This window comes from Narcine bancroftii, chromosome 4 (assembly GCF_036971445.1).
Source record: "Narcine bancroftii isolate sNarBan1 chromosome 4, sNarBan1.hap1, whole genome shotgun sequence".
In the NCBI taxonomy this organism is placed as follows: Eukaryota; Metazoa; Chordata; class Chondrichthyes; order Torpediniformes; family Narcinidae; genus Narcine; species Narcine bancroftii.
Window position 1 is genome coordinate 196,174,726 of NC_091472.1, and position 12,993 is coordinate 196,187,718.

At 44.3% G+C, this 12,993-nt stretch overlaps 1 protein-coding gene across 4 annotated transcripts in view; it reads left to right on the forward strand.

The window, feature by feature from the left end:
• The window catches only part of LOC138761423 (M-phase phosphoprotein 9), a 226,391-nt gene extending 214,462 nt beyond the window's left edge, over window positions 1–11,929 (forward strand). For 3 of the 4 annotated variants that reach the window (XM_069933516.1, XM_069933517.1, XM_069933518.1), the window contains 2 exons: window positions 5,072–5,140; window positions 11,072–11,929. In XM_069933516.1, the coding sequence (XP_069789617.1) occupies window positions 5,072–5,140; window positions 11,072–11,173 (171 nt within the window). In that variant the 3' untranslated portion in view covers window positions 11,174–11,929. The remainder of the gene's footprint in view (window positions 1–5,071; window positions 5,141–11,071) is intronic. The other variant, XR_011356317.1, reaches the window with a different exon arrangement.
• The last annotated feature ends 1,064 nt before the right edge of the window (window positions 11,930–12,993 follow it).

A 12,993-nucleotide genomic window follows, 5' to 3' on the forward strand; every position in this document is an offset into this window, starting at 1 on the left:
GAGCCACAACTTGTCGGGAGGAAGCCTGCATGCCCAGGTGTATGGCGGCGGTCCCTTTGTGGGGATGTGGTGCTGGATACCATGTTTCGGGATTGCAGTGGAGAACTGTGGCATTATAATGGCCTGGAATCCTGCCAGGATTCTGGCAAGCTCATTGCCCGATAAAGTTACTGAGTCGAGGTCGGGGGCTGGGAACTTGGCTTCTCAAAGGATGAAGGTCTCAAAGGTCCTGGAATTGACCAGATGGCGCCCTTTCAGGGCTCGAAGGAAGTCTGCACCCAGTAGAGGCTGAGACACTTCAGCTAAAGTGAAGGTCCAGGTACAATGGCAGGAGCTGAACTTGAGCGGGATGGTCTGCACTCCATACATGCGTATGGTGCTATTATTGGTGGCGGTGAGGGACGGTCCCAATTTCCCAGTGTGGGTGTCTCGCTTTGATGGGGACAAGACACTGACCTCCATCCCTATGTCCATGAGGAAACACCAGTCTGAGTACCGGTCCCATAGATAAAGGAGGCTGTCTTGGCCAACCATTGTTGCCGTCAGTAACGACCAGCCTCGACGTTTCCTGGATGGGAGGAAGGTGGACGGCAGTGGCGGGCTCCAGAACCCCATTTCTGATGGTAAAAACACCACTACTCCGAGTTTGAGTTGCCAGCCTCCTTGGAGGACTGGGAGAGAAGAGTTGCTGGGCGTGATGCGGCAACTAGGTTAACGGACGCCCCACCAGATTGCTTGGCATGGCACAGGACAGCTGTACGAGATGCTAACCTGCGTGGGTCGCTGAAGTCATCGTCTGTGAGGAGTAGGCGGATGTCTTCCTGTATCTGTTTGAAAAATATCTGCTTGAACAGTAAGCAGGTCCTGTGACTGGCCATTAATGCCAGCAAATCATTCATAAAGGCAAACGACATTTGGTCGCCCAGGCCATCCATGTGGAGCAGCCGTGCTGCTCATTCACTGTGGGAAAGGCCAAAGGTGCAGATAAGGAGCGCCTTATTTGCCTCATATCTGTTGGCAGCTGATGTAAGAAGTCAGTGATTCGTCCGGCAGTCTCCTGGTCGAGCGAACTGACCACGTAGTAATATCTTGTGGAGTCTTCAGTGATCTGCCTGACCTGAAACTGGGCCTCGGCCTGTTTGAACCAGACTAGCGGCTGTAAGGTCCAAAAGGTCAGCAGCTTCAGCGAGACTGTGTTCTGTGCACTCGTGTTGTTTATCATCGGGTCCAAAATGCTGCTTTGGACCATCGGAGTCACCACTGTGGTCAGTGTGCTGTGCACCAAGCAAAAGACCACACGGAAGCTATGAGTGAGCTGAACCAACCAAGTGACTTTACTGGAACTCTCTGAGAGTTTATCACCACTACCCCCATGATCCTTTGCTGCCCCCACCGGGACCATTATGAGGTCACCCCAGTGCGAGCCTGCACCTCCGTGACCCGGTTCGCTTGCAGATCAGTGCAACCTGCTATAATACTGTGTTTAGTATTTATTTAAGGAAGGATATAAATGCAGTAAAAGCAGTTTAGAAGTTTTCCTGATTGATACCTGGAGTAAATTTTTTATTTTTCACACTATAAACCATATTGACCAAGATACATACAGACATTTTTCTTCTTAAATATATACAGTGTCGTTTTCTCCCCCTTTTCCCCCCTCCCTTCCCTCCCTCCCTCACCCCCTTCCCCATTTATTTGAAGTTCAATCTATAAGATACATTAAACCCGTTAAACAATGTTGTCACTTAATAAAAATAAACAAGAAATTTTACTGAGTCAGTTCTTTTCGTTATCTTCTCCTTCTGTCATTTTAGGTGGTGGAAGTCCATGGTAGGATTTCTCTATTGTGTTTCATGTATGGCTCCCATATTTGTTCGAATATTGTAATGTTATTTCTTATATTATATGTTATTTTTTCTAATGGAATACATTTATTCATTTCTATATACCATTGTTGTATTCTCAAGTTGTCTTCTAATTTCCAGGTTGACATAATACATTTTTTTGCTACAGCTAGGGCTATCATAACAAATCTTTTTTGTGCTCCATTCAAATCGAGTCCAAATTCTTTGTTTCTTATATTACTTAGGAGGAAGATCTCTGGTTTTTTTGGTACATTGCTTTTTGTGATTTTATTTAATATCTGGTTTAGATCTTCCCAAAATTTTTCCACTTTCTCACATGTCCAAATTGCATGAATTGCTGTTCCCGTTTCCTTTTTACAGCGAAAACATCTGTCTGATACTGTTGGGTCCCATTTATTTAACTTTTGAGGTGTGATGTATAGCCTGTGTATCCAGTTATATTGTATCATGCGTAATCTCGTGTTTATTGTATTTGTCATAGTACCGGAGCATAGCTTCTCCCATGTTTCATTCTTTATCTTTATGTTTAGATCTTGTTCCCATTTTTGTTTAGTTTTACCGTTTGTTTCCTCGTTCTCCTTTTCTTGCAGTTTGATCTACATGTTTGTTACAAATTTTTTAATTATCATTGTGTCTGTAATCACATATTCAAAATTGCTTCCTTCTGGTAACCTCAGACTGTTTCCCAATTTGTCCTTCAAGTAGGTTTTCAGTTGGTAGTATGCAAACATTGTATATTTATCCTTCATTTGTTCAAAGGATAATAATTTATTTCCCGAAAAACAATTTTATATTCTTTTGATCCCTTTTCTCTCCCATTCTCTAAAGGAAAGGTTATCTATTGTGAAAGGGATTAGCTGATTTTGCGTCAATATTAGTTTTGGTATTTGGTAATTTGTTTTATTCCTTTCTACATGAATCTTCTTCCAAATGTTGAGCAGATGATGCAATACCGGTGAATTCCTACGTTGCACCAATTTTTCATCCCATTTATATAGTATATGTTCGGGTATCTTCTCCCCTATTTTATCTAGTTCTAATCTGGTCCAATCTGGTTTTTCCCTTGTTTGATAAAAATCTGATAGGTATCTTAATTGTGCGGCTCTATAATAATTCTTAAAGTTTGATAGTTGTAAGCCTCCTTGTTTGTACCATTCTGTTAATTTATCTAGTGCTATCCTCGGTTTCCCCCCTTTCCATAAGAATTTCCTTATTATTTTCTTTAACTCCTTGAAGAATTTCTCTGTTAGGTGTATTGGTACTGAGTGAAATAGGTATTGTATCCTTGGGAAAATATTCATTTTAATACAGTTTATCCTTCCTATCAGTGTTAGTGGTAAGTCTTTCCAATGCTCTAAGTCGTCTTGTAATTTTTTCATTAATGGATGGTAATTGAGTTTATATAGATGGCCGAGGTTTTTATTTAGTTGTATACCTAGGTATTGCATTGCTTGTGTTTGCCATCTAAATGGTGATTCTTTCTTAAACTTTGTGAAATCCGCATTATTCATTGGCATTGCTTCACTTTTATTTGCGTTGATCGTGTACCCTGATAATTCTCCATATTCCTTCAATTTCCTATGTAATTCTTTTATTGATTTTTCTGGTTCTGTTAAGTATATTATAACGTCATCTGCAAATAGACTGATTTTATATTCCTTCTCTTTTATTTTAATCCCTCTTATTTTATTTTCTGTTCTTATCAGTTCTGCTAGTGGTTCTGTAGCTAACACGAACAATGAGGGAGATAGTGGACATCCCTGCCTTGTTGATCTGCTTAAGTTAAATTGTTTTGATATATATCCATTTACTGTCACTTTCGCCAATGGCCCCTTATATAATACTTTAATCCAATTAATATATGCATCTGCTGGACTTTGAAGTGAGAGGTGACTTAATTGAAACTTGGGTGTCTTGACAAAATGGATGTGGAGAAGATCTTTTCATCTGTAGGGTCATTCTTTTTAGAAAAAAAGGAGGTTACCCAATTAAGATGAGACTTTTTTTCTCTCAGATCATTGTGAATCTTTGGAAGTGTATTGCGCAAAGGGTGGTTGGAGTCATGCTTTTGAATATATCTAAGGTAGAGCTTGGTAGACTTTTGATAAGTGAGATGATGAAAGATTACCATGGGTAGATTAAATCAGCTATGATTTTATTATAGTTTGTATGATCTCTGCTCTCAGTTGATGACCTGGCCAATAAAGGCAAACATCCAGTATGTTCCTATAACCACTTTATCTACTATCCACTTGCTGTTGGAGATTTTTTTGGTCATGCAATCCAAGATCACTTTATACCTCCACACGTCTTGGTAACATCATTTATTATGTATTCAATTGTATTATTTGCCTTCCCCTGATGCATTGCCCTACATTTCTCTGGGTGTGAGGTAGGGAAGGAAAAGATTGTTATAGAATATGTTTACACTGGTCAGCATAACATCATGGGTTGAAGAGCCTGCACTAAGTTGTAATGTTCCATGTTCTAATCTGCTATTATTGGTGGTGGTGAGGGACAAGCCAACAATGCACCAGGATGGATAATCAAAATAGTATTAGAACCACAGAACATTATTGCTCAGATAACAGGCCCTCTTGCCTGTGCCGAACTATAAATCTGCCTAGTTCCACTGACCTGCACTGAGTCCATAGGCCTCCATGCCCCGCTCATCCATGTACAAATTTTTCTTATATGTTAAAATTGACCATGCATTCACCACTCCAGTTGACAGCTCGTTTCATACTCCCACCACTCTCTGTGTGAAGAAGTTCCTCCTAAACCTTTCCCCTTTCACCCTTAACCCATGTTCTCTGGTTTGTATCTCACCTAACCTCAGTGGAAAAAGCCTACTTGCATTTACTCTATCTATACCCCTCATAATCTTGTTCACCTCTATCAAATCTCCTCTCATTCTTCCACACTAATATTGTACAATAAACAGGGAAAATGTTACCCAGGGTTCTCTACATTATCATATCTGTTAATCTTTTAGGAAGCAATGTTTTCCCAAGTTTGATCAATGTCTTTGAAACAGTTTCTTGCATATTAGCTATGATGATATATGGGTGAATGACTAGGACAAATGTATTGCAATAAGAAAGAGGCAAATTATGCTATGGAAAATTATGATAAAAGATTTTGATTTATCTTGCATGTTTTACATTTACTTTGAACGTAATTTAAGATTTAACTCTTCATTGCAGATTGAAGCTGCATTAAGTCGCATTCCTGGTTCTTCAGGTAGAATGACTTTACAAGCAAGAATGGAAAAGGTACGATGTAATCTGCTTCATAGTATATATGTTAATAAAATGCAACTGTGGCGCTTGCAGGAGCTAAAGGAAATCACTGCTGCCACATCGAAGGTCATTAATGACCGTTTTTATTTGAATTCAGTGCATCCTTTTAAGGGCAGCATGAGCTCAGTCACCTGGTGCATTGTGACGTCATAATCGCTGCCCAGGGTGCGCTTTGGAAGGGATGCTGGAGTCAGAGAGAAACCTCTGACGACGCCATTTCCCCATGGCTGCCCCGCCACATGGCAATACAAGTGGGGCCAGTTCGCCATGAGGATGTGCACCGCCACACAACCGCCCCCCCACCCCCAGAACCAGCTACGCGTCCTGTCGCTTTGGCAGCCGCCCCCAGCGCTTGGGCGGGTCCGTCTGCACTGGCTGTATTAAGTCTAAATGAGCAGCTTTTAAGTGGTCCACAGTAAACAGTTCTTCCCTGCCCCCCACATCTAAAGTAAAAGTCCCACCCCACCGCCGGAGAACCTTGTACAGCCTTTCATATGGGCGCTGTAGCGGGGCCCTCTGTGGTCCTCTCCGGATGAACACAAATTACGCCACATCCAGATCTTTCGGTTGATGGGATAGTCGGGTGCTGTGGTGTGATGGGGGCGGCAGGGTTAGGTTGCCTAGTCATTTAAGGAGGTCCGCGAGTCGCTCACCTTGATTGTGCATCGTCTCGGCCTCTGGGCTGAAGAATTCACCTGGCAGGGAGAGTGGCACATCGTAAACCATTTCTGCTGACAAGGTTTGCAGGTCCTCCTTGGACGACGTCCTAATCCCAAGGGGCACCCAGGGCAACTTGTCCACCCAGTCGGGGCCGGAAAGTCTTGCCATCAAAGTGGACTTTAGGTGTCGATGGAACCTCTCTACCAACCTGTTAGACTGTGGATGGTAGGCTGTGGTGTGGTGCAGTGTTACCTCTAAAAGCCTTGCCAGCTGCGACCATATTGCGGAGGTAAATTGGGTGCCTCTGTCACTTGTGATGTGTGCCGGCATGCCGAAACGATCAATCCACTGGCTGGCCAGGGCTCTAGCACATGTCTTCGCTGACGCCTCACAGACCAGGATGTCTTCTGGCCACCTGGTTGCTCTGTCCACTATGGGAAACTGGTACCATGACTCCCTGGACACCGGCAAAGGGCCCACGACATCCATGTGTATATGCTGGAACCTCCGCTTTGCCGAAGCGAAATGTTGAACAGGGGCCTGTGTGTGCCTGTGGACTTTAGACGTCAGGCAACAGATTAAGTTGCAGGTTAGTGCTGCTACCTCCTTCTTGAGGCCATGCGAGATGAATCGCTGCGCCAGCATATGCACGGTAGTTTTTACTGAGGGGTGGGTGAGATCATGGATAGAGCTGACGACCCTTACCCTCCATCCCTGTGGGACGACTGGGCATGGTGAGCCAGTGGAGGTGTCGCATAGCAGCAGCCAGGTACAGCGCCAGGAGCTCCTGGTTGAAAGCACTGTGTTTAAGCTCCGGCGGCTGCAACTGCTTACTTAAAAAGGCCAGCGGGCGCCACTGTTCCAGTACTGCTCCGACCGTCGTGGCGGAAGCGTCGACTGAGAGCACCATGTGCGTTTCCTGGAGCGGGTGCACCAATAAAGTCGCCTCTGCGAGGGCCTGTTCGTTGCAGTGAAGGCCTCGTCCGCCTCCTCCAACCAGGGCAAGGTCTTCTCTTTCATCACGATCAGCGTGAAGAGAGGTGCATGATGCGGGCGGTGTTGGGGTTGAATCTCTGGTAAATATTTACCATTCCTACGAATTCCTGCATGCCCTTGAGGGAGGAGGGTTTGGGAAAATGCTGGACAGCTGCCACTTTCTCCGGTGCCGGATCTGCCCCAGATGCTGAGATGGTGTGCCCCAGGAACTGCAATGTCTGTTTCCTAAACTGGCATTTGGCCTTGTTGACCGTGAGGCCGAATTCTGCCAGCCAGGCGAACAGGGTACAGAGATGGGCCTTGTGCTCTTCGTGGCTGTGGGTGGCTACCAGGATGTCATCTAGGTAGATAAAGACAAAGTCCAAATCCCTACCCACTGCGTCCATGAGGCGCTGGAACATCTGGGCCACATTCTTCAACCCGAACTGCATCCGGAGGAATTTGAACAAGCTGAAAGGGGTGATAATGGCAGTTTTTCCAATGTCATCGGGGTGTACCGGGATCTGGTGGTATCCGCACACCAAATCGACTTTTGAAAAGTACTGCATACCGTGGAGGTTGGCCGCGAAGTCCTGGATATGGGGGACCAGATACCTGTCTGGACTTGTGGCGTCGTTTAGCCGTTTGTAATCTCTGCAGGGCCTCCAACCCCCAGATGACTTTGGGACCATGTGCAGTGGTGTCACCCAAGCGCTGTCCGACCGCTGAACGATGCCCAGTTCCTGAAGCTTGGAGAATTCCTCCTTTGCCTGTTTTAGCTTCTCCAGTGGCAGCCGCCTAGCTCTGGTGTGCAGTGTGGAGATGTGATGGAAAACTCCATGGCGGGGGGAGGCGACATCGAAGTGTGGCTCCAGGATGGCAGGGAACTCACTGAGGATCTTGGCGAACTCGTCTGTGGCAGTAGCTACTGTGGCGATTTTGGGTCTGTCGTCGTCCACTGTGCCCAGGCGCACCGAGCGAAAGGTGCGGGTTTTGAGCAGCCTCCTGCCCCTCACGTCCACCAGCAGACCGTAATCCCTTAGGAAGTCAGCCCTTAACAGTGTAGTGCCCACCAAGGCCAAGACGAATCTCCAAGTGAACTTTTCATCCCCGATCTGTATCTGTGCCCTACAGGTGCCATAGGTCTTGATTGTGGAACCATTGGCAGCCCACAGGGTTGGACCAGGGGTCCAGGTGCGCGTTTTCAGTGCTGTAGGGGGGAGGGCGCTCAGCTCGGCCCCTGTGTCCACCAGGAACCGACGGCCCATGGACTTGTCAGTGATGTAAAGGAGGCTGTTCACGTGGCCAACTGTCGCAGCCATCAATGGCGGTTGGCCTGGCAGTTTCCCTGAAAGTCGCAGAGCTGGCGGCACTTGCGGGCTTTGACTCCCCAGCACTGGTGATAAAAACACCATGTTGACTGGGTTTCCTCTGGCTTGTGCTTGGGGGTGTCCTGTGAACGGCGGGGCCTCGGCTTGGAGACTTGGCTGAGTGCTGCCTCATTCTCCTGTTTTGCACGCCAGAGGGCATCTGCCCAGGCTGCGGCCTTGCAGGGTTGGAAAAGTCCTCTTCGGACAGATGGGGCTGGATATCTTCTGGCATCTGTTCAAGGATTATCTGGCGGAAGAGGAAACACGGTTCATGATCCTCCACCAGGGTCAGCATTTCGTCCATGAGGGCTGAAGGGCTGCGATACCCCAACCCATCCAGGTGTAAGAGCCTGGAAGCACACTGCTGGGGAGTGAGTCCAAACTTCCCCAGGAGCAGATTTTTGAGGGCAGTGTACTTGCCCACTGCTGGCGGCCTGTGAATGATGTCGTCCACCCTCGCCACCGTGTCCAGGTCCAGCACGCCCATGACATGGTAAAATTTTATGGTGTCGTCTGAGATGTTGCGGAGGAGGAATTGTGCCGCCACCTGCCAAAGCCACGTCTGTGGGTGATGGGGCCAGAAGGGGTGATGTTTGAGGGCTACTGCATTTACTTTGGCTGTGTCCATCATTCGCTGGGTCCAGATAGCCATCTGGGCCAATCGGGCTCACCACTGTGGCACTTGTAGGAGCTGTAGGAAATCACTGCTGCCACACCGAAGGTCGTTAACGACTGTTTTTATTCAAATTCAGCATGTCCCTTTAAGGGCAGCATGAGCTCAGTCACCTGGTGCATTGTGACATCATAATCGGTTCCCAGGGTGCGTACTGGAAGGGATGCTGGAGTCAGAGAGAAACCTCTGACAAAGCCATTTCCCCATGGCTGCCCCGCCACGTGGCGATACAAGCGGGGCCGGTTCACAATGAGGATGTGCACTGCCACACAACTATAAATTTTATCATAATGTCTAATATTGACAACTTAACATTTCTGTTGTCCATTCTCAACTATGTTTTATTTTAACCATCAATAACTGGTTAGTGGGGATAATGGCTAGAGCAGTTTGGTTAGCATAGTGGTTAGCGCATCGCTATTACAGCGCAGCGACCCAAGTTCGGATCCAGTGTTGTCTGTAAATAGTTTCTTGGTTCTCCCCATGATCTCTGTGGGTTTCCTCCCTGTGCTTTAGTTTTCTCCCACCCACAACATATGGGGTTTGTAGGTTAATTGTTGTATTTGTGTGGCATAGGTTCATGGGCAGGAAGGGCCTGTTATCATGCTGTATGTCTAAATTTAAAAATTAAAACATGGGTTTACCAAATTTTCTTACCTACTTTTTAAGGAAGTGATAAAGATGATTAAAATAGATGGTTTTCTCAATCTCAGGGTTGTATGTCATGTATGTACTCTGACAATAAATCTGAAATCAGAACCATTTTAGGAATAATCTGCCCCCTACATTTATGTATAAATCATGTTTGTGTATTACAAACAGTAAGAAACGGAGTACTCAGCCCTGTGTTTGATAAAGTAGAAATGCATTCAGGATACTTTCCTTCATTGGCTTATATTTGGAATATAAGAGTAGGGAATTTGTATTTAGAATCTGTATACAGCACAAATAGAAAGATGCCATGAGAACCACACATACCGTAAATATTTGTGTATAATGCGAATATTTTTTCCCCCTTTTTCCTCTCAAAAATAGTGGGGGGGGGGTCACATTATACACAAGAGTAAAATTTTAAGAAAAAATTTCTGCAGGCAGGCGGGCGAGCTGTAGTCGGCAGCGCAACTCAGGCGGCCAGCTGGGCAAGCGGTAGTCGGCAGCGCGACTCAAGAGGCCGGGTGGGCAGGCGAGTGGAGAGACACGAGCGCGATTCAGGAGGCCAGGCGGGCAAGCAGAGATTCGCCAGCATGACTCAGGAGGCCGGGGCAGGCAGGCGGGTGGTGAGGGAAGGGGGAAGTCATATTATACAAGGGGATAAAATTTTTCACCCTTTTTCCCATCAAAAATAGGGGGGGGTTACATTATACAGGGAATGCATTATACATGAATATTTACGGTAGTTCTGGTCACCAATTTACAGGGAAAGAATGATTATACTAGAGTGGTGGCACAGTTAGTGTAGCAGTTAGCACAATGCTGCTACAGCACCAGAGACCCTGGTTTGAATCTGGCAGTATCTGTAAGGATAGTTCTCTCCATGTCTGCGTGGTTTCCTCTGGGTGCTCTGGTTTCCTCCCACCTTCAGAATACCCGAGTTAGAGTATTCTTCTTTGGTGAATTGGGCTTGAAAAGATTAGAGGAGATTATTTTTTTGTTTCTACCCAGAGATGGTAGGAGTCTGAAACTTGCCACTGAAAGATTGAATGCAGAAACCCTCCTCATCTTACTTGAACCACAGACCTAGTTCTGACAGTGGAAATGACTGGATAGCTTTGGATTGCACAATTACAATGGCTTGAACTGTGAAGTGAATTTTCAATCTACTTCTATGAACTGAACAAAATGAAATGACTGCAACCAACCTTTATTCAAAGGGAATTTGTATGTTAGCTGATATTTTACCTTGAGATAAATTTTCTGCACAGTACATTTATATCTAATTTTTAAAAGCTGGAGACGTTTTCAAAACAATTATTCATTTACAGCTATCTAAATAATCTTTGGTAAAGATTCAAACACTTAGTCTGCAGTCTAAATTGTAACCATAAACTATACTGTTCATTTTAGAGATTTTGAAACAAGTCTGCAGGATCTGAGATACATCTTAATTCAAATGGGGAGAGGTCATCACAAGCATCTTTTGTCCATTTTGTCCCTGTAGATTTGCATAGGGTCAAACTTTATAGTTTACTTTGTACTCAAATTATTATAAACTGGATTTGTTTGCAGGAAGCATTGGAAGATCGATTGGAAAAGATCAATCATGATCTAGGATCAGTCCGGATGACGTTGAAGCGGTTTCATGTTTTACGAACCTCTGCAAATTTGTGAACTTTCTTCCGTTTCATTTGACTAGATCTTGCACTAAAATTTACATTGTTAGACACAGTTATTACAAACAAAGGCGGGTTTATTTTGGATCATCTTGTAACTAAATAAGGGCCTTGCAAAGTACATCCATGAATTGGAGGTCACATATTGTGTACATAAAGTAAAACATTCTGTGCCTTTTTAGGAAATGCAATCTATATCTCACATTTAGTTTTGTTATTAAAGATTGGAACCAAGCCCAAAAAATATATATTTTGGTACTGGTCGGAAAGTGTATTATATGCATACTTTTGTAAGTGAGACACAGCATCGAGAAGTGAATACTATTTGTTTAAAATTTAGATTAAGATGAAAAGTGTCATTCAGGAATTATTTTGCAGAAAGGATATTTGTCAGAAATTTTAATATTTTGTATTTAAAGTTGAAATACATTTATGAACTAATTTTTTAAAGAAATATCATGAAAATGCAGTACAAAATAATAGGCTACACATATTTACTTATAAGAAAAAATCAGTTAAGATAACTTTGAATGACAAAACCCTGACTTAATTTGTTCTTCATGTGACAATAAAATTCATAGATTCCATAGCAGAAACTTTAAGTCTGTACTTGGTTCAGTGCCCAGGTTTCTTTCATATTTATTATTACTGTTACATGAATTGATAATTATATTTTAGTTTGGCCATATTTACAAAGTATAGAATACATTAATTGCTCTGTGATGTGAACAGCTTATTAAAAATATAATGCTAATACTGTACTGTGACTAATGTTTTGAGCTATAAGAAATGTAAGAGCAAAACAATGCTATATCTTTGCACACCCAATCAAGAAAAATTGGTGGATACAGCAATTAATGAGGGGTGAAATTCAAAACAAAGTGCTGGAATGCTTCATTTGTGGGTCAAATGGCCTTTTCCCATACTGTACTCAGCAGGTCAGGCAGTATCTTTTGGGTACCATGATACAAAGGGAAGTCAAAGGCAGCATAAAAGCTAAAAGAAAGGGGAGGAGGGAGTCACGTGATGGAGTAGTGGCTGGTAGGAGAACACTAGCCCTCTCCAGAAAAGAAGGAAAAAAGTGAAGAAAAAGCAAAGCCCCAGATACACAAATCACAACAAATAAAAAATAAAGGTGTGGAGAAAATGGCACCTAAGAAAGAAAAGCCAAAAACAACAGGAAGAAAAGAAGAAAGAAAGACGCCAAAAGAGAAAGGTGAAGGCCTTACCTGCACGAAAAAGCAAGGACGTGCTGTGGACAGAGGATTCCACTCCCCAAGGTTAGTAGAGACCCCGTAGGGTCGCAACCCACTAATTGCAGGACTGCAAAAATGGCTCACAGAGCCAAACGGGTGCGCAACTGCGCATGCGCACGACAAGGACAACACCAATGGGAGGGGGGACCAGCTGTGGAGTGAAACCACAGTGATTTCTCTCCACGGCACACCTATAAACGTTTTCGAGTCTTTGGTGACATACTGAATCTCCTCAAACATCTCATAAAGTATAGCCGCTGGTGAGCCTTCTTTGTGATTGCATCAGGGGGCAGAAATGAATGTAGTTGCTGATAGTTAGGTGCATGGGAAGCTGAAGGCCTGAAAGTGGATGTATCACCTGAATTGGATGGACTACAATCCAGGTTTTTGAAAGAGTGATGTGAAGTGTTTATGAATGCATTAGTAGTAGTCTTTCAAGAATTGCTAGAGTCGGAAATGATTCTAGAAGATGAGAAAATTCCAAATGTCCCTCCACTCTTGAAGGAAAAGAGGAAAAATACTAAAGTATAGGCCAGTTAGCCCTACTTCAGTAGTTGGTGAG